Source organism: Musa acuminata, chromosome BXJ1-6, assembly GCF_036884655.1.
Source record: "Musa acuminata AAA Group cultivar baxijiao chromosome BXJ1-6, Cavendish_Baxijiao_AAA, whole genome shotgun sequence".
Classification (NCBI taxonomy): domain Eukaryota; kingdom Viridiplantae; phylum Streptophyta; class Magnoliopsida; order Zingiberales; family Musaceae; genus Musa; species Musa acuminata.
This window is the reverse complement of record NC_088332.1, coordinates 36,757,550-36,776,711: the sequence shown is the minus strand read 5'-3', so window position 1 is coordinate 36,776,711 and position 19,162 is coordinate 36,757,550. Positions and strand designations below refer to the sequence as shown.

General features: G+C 36.8%; 2 protein-coding genes across 2 annotated transcripts; one reads left to right on the top strand and one right to left on the bottom strand.

Annotated features, from left to right (window-relative positions):
* The first annotated feature begins 1,101 nt into the window (after positions 1–1,101).
* LOC135676790 (probable receptor-like serine/threonine-protein kinase At4g34500) lies at positions 1,102–5,638 on the top strand. The gene is made up of 7 exons (XM_065188343.1): positions 1,102–1,763; positions 2,948–3,052; positions 3,165–3,287; positions 3,643–3,813; positions 4,025–4,154; positions 4,226–4,435; positions 5,301–5,638. The coding sequence occupies exons 1-7, from the start codon at positions 1,258–1,260 to the stop codon at positions 5,388–5,390; spliced, it is 1,335 nt and encodes a 444-aa protein (XP_065044415.1). The 5' UTR covers positions 1,102–1,257; the 3' UTR covers positions 5,391–5,638.
* Positions 5,639–16,995: 11,357 nt separating this feature from the next.
* On the bottom strand, positions 16,996–18,356 carry LOC135676788 (homeobox-leucine zipper protein HOX19-like). Its single transcript, XM_065188341.1, has 3 exons — positions 17,791–18,356; positions 17,623–17,702; positions 16,996–17,539 (listed from the first exon to the last, which is right to left on the bottom strand). The coding sequence occupies exons 1-3, from the start codon at positions 18,241–18,243 to the stop codon at positions 17,236–17,238; spliced, it is 837 nt and encodes a 278-aa protein (XP_065044413.1). The 5' UTR covers positions 18,244–18,356; the 3' UTR covers positions 16,996–17,235.
* Positions 18,357–19,162: the final 806 nt, after the last annotated feature.

Here is a 19,162-nt window from a genome sequence, read left to right as displayed (position 1 = left end):
GGCCTCGCGCTCAGATCACGTGATGCGATCGGCCGACGCGACTTTTCACACCGCTGCTGATGGGTTCTCCGAAGCACGAAAGTAAAAGCGCATCCCGCTGCGGTGGATACTGTTAAATTACATAAGTACCCCTACAGTGGTACTTCGCGTAAACATCGGATATGGTAACTCGTCGCTGTTTGCTGCTTCTAAAGTCATGGCATCAATAAATTGGCTCTATTTAGTTCCAGGTGGGCCATTGTATTATATTATTATGTAAGAAAGCAACAAAATAGCAATGAATTTAGTGCCTATATTATTATTTATATGATTGGAAAGATTGCTAATAACTGTATCATCGGAATTCAAAATTCGAGAGAACCTGTTAATGAATTTTATATCTACTCCTATATGATTATTACATTGTCTCAGTTATGGACAGAAGTCAAAGCGATCGTCTTATTCTCACCTAGCATCACCGTATGCGAACAGAACGACCGACAGTCACACACCTTGAAGGATATTTCTGTAAATTCGTTTTGGGTAAAGTAAACAGATCTGTCTCAACTGCAACCTCCGCCCTCTTTAATAAACGAGTTAAACTTTTCTACTCCATTAGTTCTTACTCGAGTCGTACCTGCCTTATCGTATAAAACGGGGTGGTAGACGGAACCTGTGGGGTCGCCGGTGCTCCCAGTCACAGAGCAGGTAATCCCGCGGGTCCCTTTGTGAACTTTTTGGCCGAACAGGCTTTCGGTCTTCGAGGTCAGACATTCTCGTAATTCTACGAAGCACGCGACCCTCTTCCTTTGAATGATCATGACAACAAGAAGATGAATAATGATTTTTGACTCACCCGCTGCACCACCTGCCTTGTGATCGGATGTGTCTGGGGCTCACTTGAACGAGTGTTGGATAGTCGATGGGGTAATTGGAGGTGATCGTGAAAATAAAAGGTGTAGCTCGCTCGCCACGCTTCGTCGGCAAGACAGCAACAAACCCAACCCGACCCAACCCCATATAACATCACTCCCGTCGCTTTCCCTGCAACAGACATTGCTTCATTAGTATTACTGCCACCCTTCCTTAAATACTCTCACGCCCTCCTCTCCTCTACGCTACGCTCCAAATATAACAACCACCTCTCTTCCTCTCCTCTCTCTAACGGATACTTCTCACGCTCCACAACAACAACGAGACGAAGTACGAGCAGAAGAAGAAGAGGAGGTAACAAAGGAGGAGGAGAAGAGAAGGTGATAACGTTGCCATCCGCCGGAGATGGGAGCCGCAACCATCCCCTCTGGCGGATTCCTCGCCGGGAGAACGCCGGTGCTCGGCCTCCCCGTCTACGCGCTCCTATTCATCTCCGCCGCCGCCCTCCTCGTTGCGCTGCTCCTCTTCCTCCTCCGTCGCTCCCGCGCCCGGAGGAAGCGCCGGTCCCCGGCGCTGATCCCCACCTCCACCAAGGAGATCGCCGAGATTCCCGCTGCCGCACCTAGTGAGCACGACAAGGGGATCAAGGAGATGAAAAATGCGGCGGTGGCGAAGGCCGAGAAGCCGTCGGAGGCGTCGTGTTCGTCATCGTCGTCGTCGACGGAAAAGGAGAAGCCGGAGAAAAAGGAAAACATTGGGTGGGGGCGGTGGTACACGCTAGCAGAGCTGGAGGCGGCGACGGCCGGGTTCAGCCCCGGGAACGTGATCGGGGAGGGGGGTTATGGGATCGTCTACCGCGGCGTCTTTCCGGATTTCTCGGTGGCCGCCGTCAAGAATCTCCTCGACAATAAGTGAGTCTCTTTTCTTGCTCTACCCTCTCGATCTTCTGCGTATAAGATTGCGAGTAGGAATGTTGATATGATTCGGATACAGAATCGACACAACATGACTGATGTCAAAAGTTGAAATTAGCGGCCTTGATCTGGTTTAGCTGTCGATTAGAGCCTCATTTGTCTTGTTTGCCCTTTGGAGCATCAGTGTTCTGGATCTGTAAATGTATTGCTTTTGGAAGTACAATTATCTTGAGTTTGTTGTGCTTTCTCTATCATCAGGCAATTAGGTATGAAAAGTAATATTTGCATCAAATAAATCTGAAATAGATTTGTTTTCATGATGAATGGTACAGCTGCTTATAATGAACTATTTCTTATTATTTATTGTTCCATTATGTATTTGGGGGCTGATCTACTTTTGATTCTGGCTTCACTGGTAGTAGTTATATGGAGGGCACTGAGAAAGATTTACTCAGTGATGATAAATTTTGTAGGGCTCAAAGCTGGTTCAGAATTGTAGTTCCTTAGTTGAAGTCAGCTGATGATGTTACTTCGTTTGATTGTTGATAAACCTTGTCTAAGCAAACTTGCGCTTTGCTTTTTTTTGGCGATCATAACTTTTATTACAATGTCTTAGACAATAGATTATGTGTTTTACTTTTATGACCAACTCAATAGATGATTTTTTTTTTCATTTTTCTGTTTGAAATCTACCAAAATTTGGCAACAACATTTAGATATAATTGTTTATGCTAGTCTAGTACTTTTGGTGGTATTTCAGACCCAGCTTCTGGGTTTTCTTGTTTTGCTTCCCTACTTTCTTTTTCTTCTTGTTTTACGGTAATTTATGAAACTTTTTTGCTACTACTATTTTCTAAGAGGGGTCTGTCGAGCCTTAATCGAGAGGAGCAATAAAAGAGGGCAATGCTTTAGACACCTGAAAAATCAGCTTCTTAAAAGAAGTGTACTCACATAAAGAAGAGACAAAAGTAAAAGGCAGTTAATTCAGCTGTCTTTTTTTGAACTTCTTTTGGTTATGCATCATGTTTTGACAAATAGATTACACTATTTAAAATATCATTCCTAATCTGAGTGAACCTATGATCAACTGATTTTTTTTTGCTAGAAAATTGCAAGCCAAAGAGAAAAAAAAGTGTCTCCATGTATTACTCTTGTTGATTCATGATATTGGAATGCTGCAGGGGTCAAGCGGAGAAGGAGTTCAAGGTGGAGGTTGAAGCCATTGGAAAAGTAAGGCATAAGAACCTTGTAGGACTTATTGGATACTGCGCTGAAGGTGTTAAAAGGTTAACAAATCTCTCCAGTGCACTTTATTATTACCATCATTCATTTGGATTAACACAACCCATCATCCTTTCTGGTCCTTTTAGCTGTATTGCATTTCCTATTTTCATTCAGGATGCTTGTATACGAATATATTGACAATGGAACCCTGGAGCAGTGGTTACATGGTGATGTTGGTCCTGTTAGTCCGTTGACATGGGATATAAGAATGAAAATTGCTATTGGAACAGCAAAAGGGTTAGTACTCCCGTTTCCATATTAATTCTCAAAGAAAATCAGGATAGAAGCAACAATTTTATAGCAGTTGCTGTACGATTGCTGGTTCTTGGTGCACTTTTATTTTTATGGTTCATTCTGCTTGCAAATGTTGGCCCAGTAGATATATTTATGTTAATTAATATTGAATTAAAAAGTGATTGCAATTCTCATGCTCTTTGAAGAAGGTTTAGATCTGAAGTATTCATTTCTGTGATGCAACATTAAAGAAATTATGATGCTTTTCAAGTTCATGATGTTTTGTTGTTTTTAGTGAATCCTCTTTCAGAAATTGAAGACTTTTTGTTTTCCTCTTAAAATGGTTATTTGTTTGCAGTATAGCATACTTGCATGAAGGTTTGGAACCTAAAGTTGTGCACCGAGACATCAAGTCCAGCAACATTCTTCTAGACAAGCAATGGAATCCTAAAGTGTCAGACTTTGGATTGGCTAAGGTCTTGGGATCTGGTTCAAGCTTTGTAACAACTCGTGTAATGGGAACATTTGGGTATGCTTTATCCATTTCACTCTTCAAATTGGCATGCTTCTCTGTCATTTCTAGGCATCAAGATGCTGCTTCTACATAAAACTAACTGCATGTCTCGGTTAAAGCTCATCAATATATGAATATTTTGAGCATATGCATTTCTTTGGAAGAATATCTTGTCCTTATGATTTACAGCCTTTCACTGTTTTTTTGTCCTTCAATGTTTGCACAGGTATGTGGCTCCTGAATATGCATGCACTGGTTTGCTTAATGAGAGCAATGATGTGTATAGCTTTGGTGTTCTGTTAATGGAAATAATATCTGGAAGAAGTCCGGTAGATTACAGCAGGCCAGTTGGAGAGGTGAGTTTAGGTGGAAAATTTGAAATTGCCTCATGTGTGTACCCTCTTAAAAGTGGTTGAACTTTTCGCAGGTAAACATGGTTGAATGGTTTAAACGAACTGTACAAAGCAAGCGTGAAGAGGAAGTGGTAGATCCATTAATTGAGGTTAAGCCTTCACCGAGAGCGTTGAAGAGGGTATTGCTAGTCTGCCTTCGTTGTATAGATATGGATGCTCAAAAACGGCCTAAGATGGGTCAAATTGTGCACATGCTGGAAGGAGATGAGTTCCCCTTTCGCATGGTAAGTTTTACATCTCAAAGTCTTTTGTTGATCATCTAAGCCAGAGAGATAAACTTCTAGTTCAACTGCATATATACTGTTACTTTGTAGATCAAATATCAAAGCAATATCCTAAGCCTCATCTAGTTTTACAAAGGCTTAACTGTTTACTACTTGTTTGAGTATTCACCAACAATTTATCATGTGCCTATACTCGAGGACTCTTTGAGATTATTTTATATATAAAGATGAACGTAGTTCTTGCTTCCAAGGTATAATAGGTGGTAAGAAATTTGCACTACTTATTGAATTATATATACAATCAAAACTATGTTGTAATCATAAAGTACTTTGGTCGACTACATTCATGCAGAAACCTTGTGCTACCTACTACTTCAATTAAAAAAAATAGTAGACTTGACAACTGTCCGCATAAACACTCCTGGCACACTGAAGTTTCATCATATAATTTAGATTCTTTTCAAAATTCTAAATGAACTGAGGTGGCAGTACAGGCATTAGAAGTTTTGACTGAAACATTTTACTGCTTTAGTCTCATCAGTTTCAGCAATTTTGACCTTGAGAAGGAACAGACATACCTTTCATTTAAGATTGCTGACTTTAGCATATTATGATGTTTCATTTCATAACTATGGATCCTAAAGATTGTAATTTGATGACCTACAAACCAAATAAAGATTTCTCGCATTTTTGTTTTCAAATATGCCAAACTATTTAACTTACAGTAGCTGAGACCGTTTATCAAATGACTGTCTTTTTCATGTTCCTAAGAATTCAAGATAATTTTTCGGTTGTGAACTACTGATCTTGAGTCCTCATGGGTGGGGTTGCATGTCTGACTTGCAACTTACATGAACTTTTGCAGGAACTTCGATCAGCCAGAGAAGGAACTCTGAGTTCATCCATGTCAGCCAAGTTGGCTCCCCCTGCTAATTCTGAAAGGTCGATGTGGTGACAACACCGAAAGGAATAGTTCTGTAATCTGCTAGTGGTTTTGTTAATAGTTCTGTCTGGAACATAATTTTTCACTGATGGTGCTTCTTGATTGTGCATATTTATTTAATTTTTACGGAAAACTAAACTCTTACGACTTAGATGTAAGAATGCATGGGCCCCTTGAGCCGAATTTTCTGTTACTGGAGTAACATTGCTGCTCTACACCATCTCACGTATTATTCACTCTGCTATGGACGATTAAGATTACACAGCATCTCTCTCCTGTGATCGTCAGATGGCTTGAAGCAAGCATTTTGATGGATTGTGGATTCTGTGGAACATAAAATGTGTAAGATTTTTATTAGAGTCATCTGTTGCTGTATCAGAATTTTTTTTCCCCAAAAAGAAATATATTATTGTGCAAAACAGAAGATAATTCAAGGGGAAAAGATTCCCAGTCTACAATACTTTTGAGGATTGTTGAATCACTTTCAACTAATAGCGATATATATATATATATATATATATATATATATATATATATATATATATATATATATCCTCTTATAAAAAAAAGGGGGTTAAAATTATTCCAAAAAAAAAAATACACAGCGCAGTGGAAGCCAAAATAAAGTATTACTTTTGCCAATGAAAACATACAACAATATATATATATATATATATATATATATATATATATATATATATATATATATATATATATATATATATATATTGTATCAAACAATTATTTTATAGGATCAAAACCGAGTTTTAGAATAAAAAACAATTGCATAAAACTTATTAAATCCAAAACATATTAATACGGAAGCTGATGAATCCATTAGAATATTTTCTGAATTAATTAGTGATTTGATCTTCCAATTATAGAGTATCCTTAAGAACTTTAGATTTTGGGTAAAGAGAAACTTCGTTAGATATTGTAACCGAGGATCATAACCTTATTTATAGTCATAACTGATGAATCTACAATTATGATTATAATCATAATTGATGAATTTACAATTATGCTACAACAATTTCATATTACTAACTTATCTCGTCGTCAAGTAAGAAAAATGACTGAAGATATCTACATAATTAATTTTCATAATAATTATGTCCTTTAGCCAAATAATTTTACTTTAATTAGATCACTTTAAGTTTGACTAATCAAAATAATGACTTAACACATTTAATTATACATGTATGATCCTTAAAATTCTAACAATCTCCCACTGGGTCACATATGTATCCTTATAAATGTGTTATACTTAATGAGCTTAAAACTATTGTCATTATTAAATATGACATATAAAATAATTTTGTCCATTAGTCACATTAGTATAGGACCAAAGCAGTCTTCACTATATCAATCATAGCTAAATCCATCAGTGATCACTAATATTAGCATAACCAAATGACATAGATCAATTATGAAATATGTAGCATAAAAATTACATAAATGTGATATGTATATGTTAAATGGTCGAACTTTATCTTTATGACATCATTAATAACTTTAATAGCCATAATGTACAAAGTATAATATACTAAAGCTTTATTTCTTATTAGAAAATATTTGTACAAATATAGAATCTAATATAGAAGTTTCCTTAAATTCTAATATACTCATATGAGCAGTATACTTATGAAAGACTTTGGGTGGTACACCTTTTGTGAGAGGATCTACCAACATAAAGTTTGTTCCTAAGTGTTCTATAAAAATTTGTTTACTTTGTACCCTTTTTTCACAACTAGGAACTTGATGCCAATGTGCTTTGACTTAGTCGAGCTCCTATTATTGTTGGAGTATAAACTTATTTATTATCACAGTATATCTTTAGTGGTCTTTCAATCTCTTATACTATCTGCAGCCCTGTGATAAAATTCCTCAATCAAATTCTATGATTTGACGTCTCAAAACATGCTACAAATTCCACTGCCATGGTAGAAGAAGTAATAAGTGATTGCTTGGTACTATGCCAAGAAATCGCCGCACCAGCCAATATATAAATGTAGCCCGAAGTAGATTTCCTACTATCTTGACATCCAACAAAATCGGAGTCAAAATACTCAATGATCTCCGAATGGTCTGATCTCCTATATGTGAGCATATGATCTTTTGTCCTCTTTAAATATCTTATGACTCTTTTAGCTGTCTTCCAATGATCCATTCTAGGATTACTTAAGTATTTGCCTAATACTCCAATAATGCATTCTATATTCGGACGCGTACAAACCTATGTATACATTAGGCTCCATACAACTGATGCATAGGGAATCTTCTATATTTCTTGAGTTTCAAGATTTTCTTTAGGGTACTAATTAAGACTGAACTTGTCTCCCTTTATGATAGGCGTGTCTCTTGATTTACAATCCTGCATGCCAAACATTTTGAGTACCTTATCGATATAGCTTCTTTGTGATAATCTTTAAATACCACGAGATCTAACTCGGTATATCTGGATTCCTAATACAAAAATGCGTCACCAAGATCTTTCATCTCAAAATTTCTAGATAGAAATCTCTTGGTTTCGTACAATATGCCTATATCATTTATGGCAAGCAGAATATCATTCACATATAATATCAAGAAAATGAATTTACTTTCACTGAATTTATGATACACGTAATCATCAACAACGTTCACCTCAAAACTAAATGAGATAATTACCTGATGAAATTTATGATACCATTGACGGGATGTCTGTTTTAGCCCATAAATGAATTTTATCAATTTACAAACTATTTTCTTTAGGTCTCCTGATATAAAGTATTCTGATTGTACCATATAAATTACTTTATCAATGTTTCCATTGAGAAATTCTGTTTTAATATCCATCTGATGAAGCTCCAAATCAAAATATGCAGCTAGAGCCATAATTGTCCTAAAAGAGTCCTTCGTTGAAATGGGAGAGAATGTCTCTTTAAAGTCAATTTCTTCTTTTTGAGTATAACCCTTTGCCACATGACGTGCCTTATACCTCTCCACATTACCATTAGAATCCCTTTTATTTTTAAAAATCTATTTACAACCAATGTGTTTTACACTTGGTAATGGGACAAGTTCCCAAATTTTATTGTCTTGCATGGACTTATACTCTTGATTCATTGTTTCAATCCACTTATCCGAATTGGAATCCTCCATAACTTGACGAAAGTTGATTGGATCTTCCATTATACCACTACTTTCTTCATATTCTTGGAGAAATACTATATAATCATCTGAAATGGCACTCCTCCTTTCCCTAGTGGATCGTCGCAAAGGTGTTGGCTCTTGCGGCATGGATTCTTGAGGATGTTGAGTTTGTTTCTAATGAACAATTTCCTCATACTGTATGGGAGTTGAAATGACTATATCTTTTTAAGGTTCTGAATTTGTCGTATTAGTGGTAACTATATGAATTAGATCAAACCGAACCAATTCTTCCTTAAAGGTAAAGTTTTTAACCTTATTTCTTTCCCCAAACTCAATATCCTCAAAGAATGTAGCAATACCCATCTCAAAAATATATCTTGATTTAGGATCATAAAATTTATACCTTTTAGATCGCTCAGAATAATCAATAAAGTAACTACTCACTGTTCGGGGTTCCAATTTCTTTTCATTAGGCTTGTAAAGCCTTGCCTCAACTGGACAACCCCATATACGAAAGTGTGTTAGACTATGTTTTCTCCTAGTCCAAAGCTCATAAGGTATTTTTGTAATTGCTTTAGTTGGTATTCTATTAAGAATATAAGTTGTAATCTTTATTGCTTCTCCCCATAGTGACTTTGGCAAAGTAGATTGAGGAATCATACTTCTTACCATGTCCTTAAGTGTGCGGTTTCATCTTTCAACTACACCATTCATGCTAGGTGACCTTGACATTGTATACTGAGGGACAATTCCACACTCCTCTATATATAAAGCAAATGGTCCTGGACGTTGTTCACCTGAGCTGTCATTTCTACCATAATATTCCCCTCCACTGTCATATCTGACTCTTTTTATCCTTTTGTTCAGTTGATTTTCAACTTTAGCTTTAAATGTTTTGAACATATCCAAAGACTGAGATTTTTCATGTATTATATACAAGTATTCATATCTAGAGTAATCATCTATGAATGATATGAAATATTATTGATCATTCCATTAAAGTGTAGGAAATGACCCACAAATATCTGTATGTATCAATTCTAAGACATATGTTACTCTATATACACCTGATCTCTTAGGTTCGGTTTGTTTACCATTAATGTATTCAACACAAACATCTAAACTTGATAAGTCAATGGGATCAAGAATCCCTTGTGACATAAGTCTTTCAACTCTATTTCTAGAGATGTGACCCAAACATTTATGCCATAATATACCAGAATTTTTAATTTTACATTTAGTACCTCGCAATTCCGCATTCAGGGATTCATAATATGATGCTATAGTATCAAGTAAATATAGATTGTCATAAGCCATAAGTGAACCAGTTCCAATCATTTTTAAATTTAAAGATAAAGTAAACTGATTATTTCTAAATAAACAAGAATAACTAGATTTGTCCATATAAGAAACAGAAATTAAGTTCCGTCTAAATAACGATACAACAAAAGTGTCTTTCAAATCCAAATAATATCCAGTACATAATAACAATCTAAATATGCCTATAGCTTCCACATCTACTGATTTTCTGTACCTCACATAAATGCTTCTCTCAGCATTATTGGGCCTTCGGTAGCTTAGGTAACCTTGCATTGATACACTGATGTTAGTTGTTGCACCGGAGTCTAACCACCAAGTGTTTCTAGGTACTAAAATTAAGTTGACTTCAGAACAAACCAAAGTAAGGAATATTCCCTTTTTAGCATGCCAAGCGTGATATTTGACATAGTCCTTTAAATGCCCATATTTCTTGCAGAAGAAACAAGTATCATCCTTATTTTGTATTTTATATAATGGACCCTTATGAGCCTCTTTTTTTCTAGATTTGTATTTTCTTTTCTTACCCTTAAAGTTGGTTTCATTTAGAACTGATATAGAACTGAGGTTAGTAGATATTGTTACAAGAGAACCTAAATAAGAGAACAATAGACAACCAAAAATTATGCTCGTATCTATTGCCATAAACTTTAAATTCAAATAATGATATAACTCATCTCAAGATACTAAGTGCAATATTAATTGAGAAAAATAATAGAAAATAAGAACAATTATTGTAGAAGCTTTATTGAAGAAGAAGTGAAAAAGCTTTATTAAAATAACTTAGCTTGAATACATTAACATGTCCCTCTCCTATTTATAAGAGACGATTTTCCTCAACAGAATAGAGGATTTCTCTCAACAGAGTAGAGAAATTAAATAATTTACCCCGATGGTGTTCCTATCAAGGATATCAATCTTAGATCGACACAAATAATAATTTACGAGCCAAAGGCTTCGTGAGTAGGGCAAGAGCAGATCGTTATTGCTGTTGTTGCTGTTGTTGTTGTTGCGGCTGCGACGACGATGACTGCAGTAGAGGAGAAAGAACGATACTATAGTAGAGGAGGAAGCCACAACAGAGGTGCAGCAGAGGAGAAAGCTGCAATAGAGGTATAGCTGAGTAGGAAGCTGCAACGATGCTACAATAGAGAAGAAGGCTACAGCAAAGGAGGAAAGGTGGGGCAGGGGCAGTGCTGGTGAGCATAGCACTAGAGACCCCATAGTGGAAGGGAACGAACGTTGGTGCAGAGTGATAGTAGAGAAAATAGTTGCCGTTTGTCGAGGAGAAAAGATTTATCGCACCGATGGCTTGACGATAGAAAAGTAATAGTAGAAAGCTTTTTCTTTTACCGTCGGAGTTGGAGAAGCAACAGATAAGTCAACAGATGAGTCGATAGCGTGAAGAGAGCTTTCTTTAGGCAAGTGGCTCTGATATCATGAGGAAAATAATAATAATTAAGAACAATTATTGAAGAAGCTTTATTGAAGAAGAGAAAAAGCAAGAAATAAAAATGCTTCAATACATTAACATGTTCCCTCTTAAAGCGAGAGACTTCGTGAGTAGAGCAAGAGCAGATCACTGCTACTTTTGCGATTGCTGTTGCTGTGAGGGCACAGGCGTTCCCTTCGTTCTCCTTAAATCCGCCCTTTGTTATCCTTAAGTCCACCGACTATTGGCCATGAAGCCTCTTAGGAATGTGACTGCAGCGACGTTAGTCGTTGGCCGAAGACAAGAGTGAAGCTTCGCTTTTCTCAATGACGTTGATCGCTGGCCAAAGGCAAGAGCGAAACTTCACTTTTCTCACTGCTCTGATACCATGAGGAAAATAATAGAAAATAAGAATAATTATTGTAGAAGTTTTATTGAAGAAGTTATTGAAGAAGAAGTGAAAAAGCTTTATTAAAATAACACATTAACATGTCCCTCTCCTATTTATAATATTAGGAGAGAGGATTTCTCTTAACAGAGTAGAGAGATTTTATTATATAGTTGAGAAAATCTTATCTTCTATCATTAATATCTTATCTTTGGACTTCAATATTAATTGCTAATGGTAGTCTTGTTATAATGATCAAACATTGATAATATGGTATGTCAAATGATAAACCCAGGATTGATTTATCATTTATATGTATAACTTTATAATTGTCACATGTTTACTATTGCAAGTATGTATAAAATTCTACCAGTCATTAACCTTCCTTTGGGCCGGGTAATTATTGCATGGATGTAAATACATACTAAGTTTAATATTTACATGAGAAATGTTATATATGAGAGGTCACTTTGGCGACTTCATATATTAAATTACCCAATCTAATATTAAATAATCACTATTTGAATTTGAATCATATTAGTCAAATTGGCATGACCTTAATTTGTTAACTAAAATATTTAATGCAGGTATAGCATTCAATTTATGTCAAGAAACAACTTTATAAAACTAATATTATGTTTAAACCAACAAAATATTACAACAATATTATTGTTAATTAAATTTGTACATTGTAACAACATAATACCAACATAATATTACAACAATATTATTATTAATTAAATTTACATATTGCAACAACATAATTAAACCAACATAATATCTAATTAATTAAATTCATATAAATTTAATTAATTAGATAAAAAACCAAAGGGAATTTGGAAAATTCATGTCTTGTAGTGCAAAAATTGAATTTGCATAGTGATGAAAAGGAAAAGACATCCTCTTCCCCCGTGATAATAAAACCAAATCACTCCAAAATACTAATGAAAATATTATTAAAATACATGAAAAATAAGCCGATGTTTAGCAAGAATGGCTCTAATATCAGTTGTTAGAACTTTAACAATGAGATGTCATTTCCCCTTCGTGTTTTTTCCTTTTCATTATCATGCAAATTCATTTTTGTACTACAAGACATAAATTTTTCAAATTCCCTTTGGTTTTTTATCTAATTAATTAAATGTATATGAATTTAATTAATTAGATATTATGCTGATTTAATTATGTTGTTACAATATACAAATTTAATTAATAATAATATTATTACAATATTATGTTGGTTTAAATATGTTATTACAATATGTAAATGTAATTAATAATAATATTATTACAAATTCATGTAATTGGGGATCATAACCTTATTTATAGTCTGATAAATTTATAATTATGATTATAATCATAATTTATGAATCTGTAATTATGTCTTATGGTATCCACACAATTAATTTTCATAATAATTATGTCCCTTAATCAAATAATTTTATTTTAATTAGATTATTTTAATTTTGACTAATCAAAATAATGACTTAATGTATTTAATTATACATATGTGACCCTTAAAATTCTAATATATATATATATATATATATATATATATATATATATATATATATATATATATATATATATATATATATATTCACAATACGAAATGCCTGCAACAGAAGTCATTTTGACAGTATACCTGTGGTCTGTCTTTGACAGTATACCTGTTTCAAGTGCTTTCCTTCCTAGCTTTATAAAATGTGAAACACTTGTGAGCCTTCTCGACTTTGAGTTGGTTGCACTCATAAGCTTCTATTTTGACAGTAGAAGCCTTGATATGTATTGGTAGTGAAGAAGGATTTCATAATATTGTTTATTGATGATGATGAGCAATAACACATGTATCCTCTTTAAATTTTTTTAAAAAATTAATTTATTGAATTGGACCAGCAGCACAAAGGCATCATCATGGAGTCTTTGCAGTTTTCTTTTCGAAAAAAAAAACTTCGACTTCACATTTTTTTTATTTTTAGAGAAAATAATTATTACAAGAGATACTTATTAAATGTGGAGTATCGATCGTAATACTTATGGAAGATTATTAAAGAAGACTATGATACAGCCAAGGTCATAAAGAAATCTCAAGTATCATATAATTATTTGTTTAACCTAAATGAGATTTATCAAGATCATCTAATGCGAAAAAAAGAAAAATGTATGATTAAGAACACTCTAGCTTAAGTTCAAATTTAAACATGAATTTACAGTTGTATTATTTGTTAAAATATTCAAAGCATGACAAGAAATGATCCACCTGTGTTATCGATCTCGATAAAATTTTCTTAAAAACTTCTTAAACTCTCTTGTATTTATCCTACTCTTAGGCATCATTTTCTCTCATATCATTCATATATTCTATGAAATCTTAATATCAATATTTTTAAAATAAATAGTTTTTTTTAACTTTTTCCTCTTTAAAAAAAAAAATATAATACATGATTCATCAGATGGCTGATCATAATATCTTTGAGGATTTGCGAGACATTGGACCACAAGGAGATCATGTAGTCCAAAACATTATTCTGCCTTGTGATTAGTATGCACAAAGAGGTGATGATGATCATCATCATGTTGTCTTTGTTCCACTGTACCTGACATCAAGTCCCTTTCTACTCCAGAGTACGATCCAAGTAATCTCCTTGTCAGCATGCACTCGTCTCACTGTACCCAACAAAGCCATGCGCGGTTCAACATCTGGGACTTGTCAAACCCTCCCTTCCACTGAATCAAATGGCTAAGTAGCGGCGGTCAGTCAGTCAGTCACTCAGTCATGTGACAAAGAGAGAGAGAGAATAGCACATCAACTTCTTAGCAGAAACACCAGTGTTCTTCCTGGCCCCTGAAACATCCCCACAACATGAAAGAGATGATGAGAGAGAGGGAGGGAGAGAGAGAGAGAGAGCCCAGGGTGGTCCTGTCTACTTCTGGAGAATATATGTAGCTTTCTCCACTTGATAGAAGAAATGATCTCCAAAAATGTAATGTGGAAGATGCTTCATTTGAAGGATAGATTAATACCTTTATCATAATGATGCAATGTTCGATGGTTGTTGGGTGTTGTGTGGGTGTCATGAATAGTTTTGCGAGGTTTGCTACTGAAAAGAAAACAAAAACAATGAAGGAAGAATATTTTTGGGAGAAAGTTATATGCCTGCATATGTCATGTTGTTGGAGAATAATTGGATGACAAAAGCAAATAGACCTAAAGAACCAAAATCATGATACTTATCCCAACTATTCCTGTCTCATGCCAAGTCTTATATGGTCAGCTCTATGCATTTTTTTTCCTCTCTCTCTCTCTCTCTCTCTCTCTCTCTCTCTCTCTCACATTTTATTCTCATCGTATGGAATTATTCTCCCAATCATTCGATGCGATCGATCGAATATAATAAATTACTAGAAGGATAAGTAATTTTTTCAAGAATCCAATCTTGATAATAGAATGGGCGGTGCTCGTTATTCTTTTCTCACCCCTTTTGATCTTAATTCTTTCATCAAAACGGATACCGTGATGCTTATAAAATTCTCCTAATAATTGAAAAAGTCATCGATTGCTATCGTCATTATCGATGCGATTCACAAATTAGAGTCAATTATGAGATAGCTTCATCTAGAACCTCTTATCACAACTTCAACTTCAATGTAATCTTCTTATCTCAATCACAACTGAAAAGGAGGATGGGATGTGTCATTCCTCCTCATGGCTAATTAATCTTTAGATTCTAAGAATACTTGATCATGAAGTTTGGACATTTTGTTTTCGGCACATATTCTACCTTTCTAATTTCTTATTTTCCTTTTAATAATTCACATTCAGAAAGCATTGCGTTTTGGTGGTGCATATTCTTGTAGAGTAGACCAAAGTGAAGATCTAATCTACCATTATCTTTTGATGCAGAGTCTATACTTCATGTTATAAGGGAATTGACTTGGGGCCAATTTAGAGGACACAATTCACGCACAAACAAAAGCTCATCCTCCACTCTAACATAATGATGACATCGAAACCAACGTAAATAGTCCAATCAAGTTGGTCGATACATGAAATATCATGTATGATTTGTCATGCAAAAGTCCATACAGGAACACAACTCTTAAAGAGTTCATAATAGGGAAAACTCATGCAACACTTTGTCAATATATATGTGTATAGGCATGCTTTCCTTGCGCGCACACACACACACACATATATCTTACCATTCATTCAATCAACATGGTCTTGAGCACCGGCAACTCGCATGCATCATGCATGAGATATGTGATGGATCCATTAAAATATATAAAAGCCGACACTCATTCAATCAAATACTAATTTCTACCATGATTTTAATGGATGGTGTAGACATTATCATGAGAAATAATCGAAATTAACTACTTTATTGGTCTAATCCTTGTTTCTGTGATCAATAAATGTTAGAAAATAACAAGTTTGGGTATGGCTTGACATCATTATAATGACTGATAATGATTATGAAACATTTTCTTCGACAATGCAAAATAAATATCTTCAATAACTTAGTTCACAAAAAATATAAAAAAAAGAAGAAATTTCATCCCAAAAATAAACTCTAAATATATAATCAGAAATACATTTTACTCGGATCACTTTTTAAATATATTATTCATGATTTTCTTGAGTGAAATGAAGGCTTGAATTCCCAAATATATATAATTAAACAAATAATATATGAATACTTCAGTTTAGTTGACAGATCAACAACAACAAGAATAATTTGCAAAAATTAGAGATATGTGGGAACAAGTCTAGTATTATTGGAACAAGCTACGGCTTGTATGGACCCAAAGGTACAATTGGTGATAGGGGAAAGAAAAAGGAAACAAGGTTTGTGTGAACCTCAATTTTTTGTGTGGGGCCCCACTGGAGAAGGTGTGGGTCCACGCTCACATGGGTGTGTGACCCACTGATGGTCCTCCATATCCACCAATCATGGGAGGAAGAAGCCAATCTCGAGAATGTGCATCTATCCATTCATCATTCCTTGACCCCTCCCACCCAACCCCCCACCCACACACACACACACACCTCCCTCCCTCTTTAGACCCTCCCTTACAAACCAAGAGACACCACCACGTGAGCCATCCCCATCACCTCCCCTATACCTTGTCCCACTCAAACCCAAGATGTAGAGTGCATCTGCCTCAACACAAATATCATGCTTCTCTTGTCCCCTTCCCACACAAACCACTCCACCAAAAGTCCTTCCCAGTGTCTCCTCCATGCCCAAAGAACTGTTCCAGAAGAAAGCCAAAGAGAAATCACAAAGCGAGAGAGAGAGAGAGCTGCTCTAATATTGTCTTCATCTCAAATTACACAGAGAAAAAGAACAGGTCAATGGAGTTCCAAATATATTTCTTCTGTACAGCTCAGTAATCAAGCACTTAAATCACCACAAGGAGATGCACTAACTATGTAGAGATCTTTGAACATCAACAAGTAATGGGAATTCTCCTATCTTTTCTCCCTAGACTGTGAGATATTGTGAAACCAAAGTCAGCTGAAAGATATCTCCTTCCAAGCTCCCTTGCAACAAAGGAGGGTGGGCGTGTGGCGGTCTAAGCTAACATGCTGCTGAATGGGTGAAGGGATTGAAGAAGTGACCGGGCTTTGGTGGCACCACAACCGGTCCAGCGCCGCCGGCTTTGGAGCTGTTGTCGGTGATGCTGCTTCCGCCGCCGCCGATCCTCTCGCATGACGGGCACATCGTGAGGGTGGCCGCTGGGAATTGCATGTACAGCGGGGGGGCGAACTTGAGCGCCTTCAGCTCCTGCAGCTCCTTCTGTAGCCTCTGGTTCTCGTTGGTCAGCGTCTCGTAGCACTTCTTCAGCAACTCGCAGTCTACTTCGGTCTGCTTCAGCTTCGTCCTGCAATCACAACATCCATCGACACGATGAGTTCCCTTCTTCGTGAGTAGATCTGCATGGAGTTGTGGCCGTTAGTAACAGACCTTGCTCTCCTGTTCTGGAACCATACTTCCACTTGCCGGGGCCGGAGATTCAATTGCTTGGCCAAGGCTTGTTTTTGTTTCTGATCACAAAAGGAAAGCGATGAGGAAAACTGAGTTACTAAAAGGAACAAGACATGCATATATAATAAGGTTTAGTGAGGTAATTACGGGAGTAAGAGTGCTATGCTCCTTGAACCTGTCCTCGAGCAGGGCAGACTGCTCCTTGGTAAGCCTAAGTTTCTTCCTGGCACTGCTGTTGTCCTCCTCGTCGCTACCACGTGAAGAAACTCTCTCCACCTCCACCTCCACCTCCTCACCTCCGGCATCCTTCTCCTTCTTAAGGTTCATCTCGTGCGCAGCAGAGAAGGCCGAGGCCGCGCTGTGAGGAGACGACAGCGGCGCCTCTCTCGCCCTGTTGGTTTCAGCCTTCGGCATGGGCAAGCCACCGAAGACATCGTCGGAGAGGCTTAAGGTGAGGGATGGCTTGTCAGGAATCAAGTTCCTGCAGGGCGAGATGGACTTTCGTCGCCGACGGTGCTCCGCCGACGCCGTGCTCGTTGGACCAATGCCCAGCCCCAGAGAGAGGCCACTGTCACATATATCTTGTGGATTCATGTTCATGGTCGCTTGGCTATCTACCTCCTCCACCGCCTCTTCTTTATATTGCTAGAGAGAGACAGAGGGAGAGAGAGAGAGAGAGAGAGAGAGAGAGAGCGAGGTGGTGCCTATGATTGTCAGTAAAGGAAAGAAGGAAAGAATGAGTGAGAGAAATAAAGTGGCAGTGGGAGTTGAGTGGGAATTATAATTAAGTAAACATGACAATTGTGACAACTTATCTCCCATGTACTAAAGGGAAAAGGGAGACCAATGACCAACTTCTAGGAGTGGGGGGATGAGGTGAGAGAGAGAGAGAGAGAGAGAGAGGGCTCCGTGGGTTCACATGAGTAGGATAGCAGGTATTAAGACTTACTGGAGAGTAGTGATATATGACACAATACCACACACATCAAGAGTGTGACATATACGACTCTTAGCCTCCTTCCTTTTCGCAACTCAATCATCGACACACCTGCCATGCATGCCTTTCATAACTTTCTTGACATGACTGTGAATCTCAACTCTACTTAGACGACCACATAGCCAGCAGTATTTGATCTCAACTTTGCTTGGTAGTTAATCAAGGCACAAAATGGTGAAAGCCTTCGATGAATGGCACGATTTAGAACCCCCCCCTCCAGGTGCTGAGGGTCCAGGCAGCCCTCCATGAAAGCCACACATGAGCTGTTGGCTCTGTGCATGGAGTAGTTGCAAGCTGCATGCCATCACCTCTGGCCCCTCCCGCTTGTCTGCCCCTTCTTTGTCTTGTGACGGTGGGGAGGATTGAAGGACAGGTAGGGTTGATAGCAGAGAATTAAATTTCCTTCAACAAATAGCAAAGGGATTTATGCACCCTGGTCTCCATCCCCTGCAAACAGGGATAGATGGGAAAGGTGCAGATGTGTGGGCTCTGCCAGACATCCAACGCAATGAATGAGAGGTG

Coding starts and splice junctions, on each gene's coding strand:
- LOC135676788 (XM_065188341.1), bottom strand. CDS start 18,243: ATGAACATGAATCCACAAGATATATGTGACAGTGGCCTCTCTCTGGGG. Junction 17,703..17,790: donor AGCATAGCACTCTTACTCCC/GTAATTACCTCA, acceptor TTTTGTGATCAG/AAACAAAAACAAGCCTTGGC. Junction 17,540..17,622: donor TTCCAGAACAGGAGAGCAAG/GTCTGTTACTAA, acceptor TTGTGATTGCAG/GACGAAGCTGAAGCAGACCG.
- LOC135676790 (XM_065188343.1), top strand. CDS start 1,258: ATGGGAGCCGCAACCATCCCCTCTGGCGGATTCCTCGCCGGGAGAACG. Junction 1,764..2,947: donor AAGAATCTCCTCGACAATAA/GTGAGTCTCTTT, acceptor GGAATGCTGCAG/GGGTCAAGCGGAGAAGGAGT. Junction 4,155..4,225: donor ACAGCAGGCCAGTTGGAGAG/GTGAGTTTAGGT, acceptor AACTTTTCGCAG/GTAAACATGGTTGAATGGTT.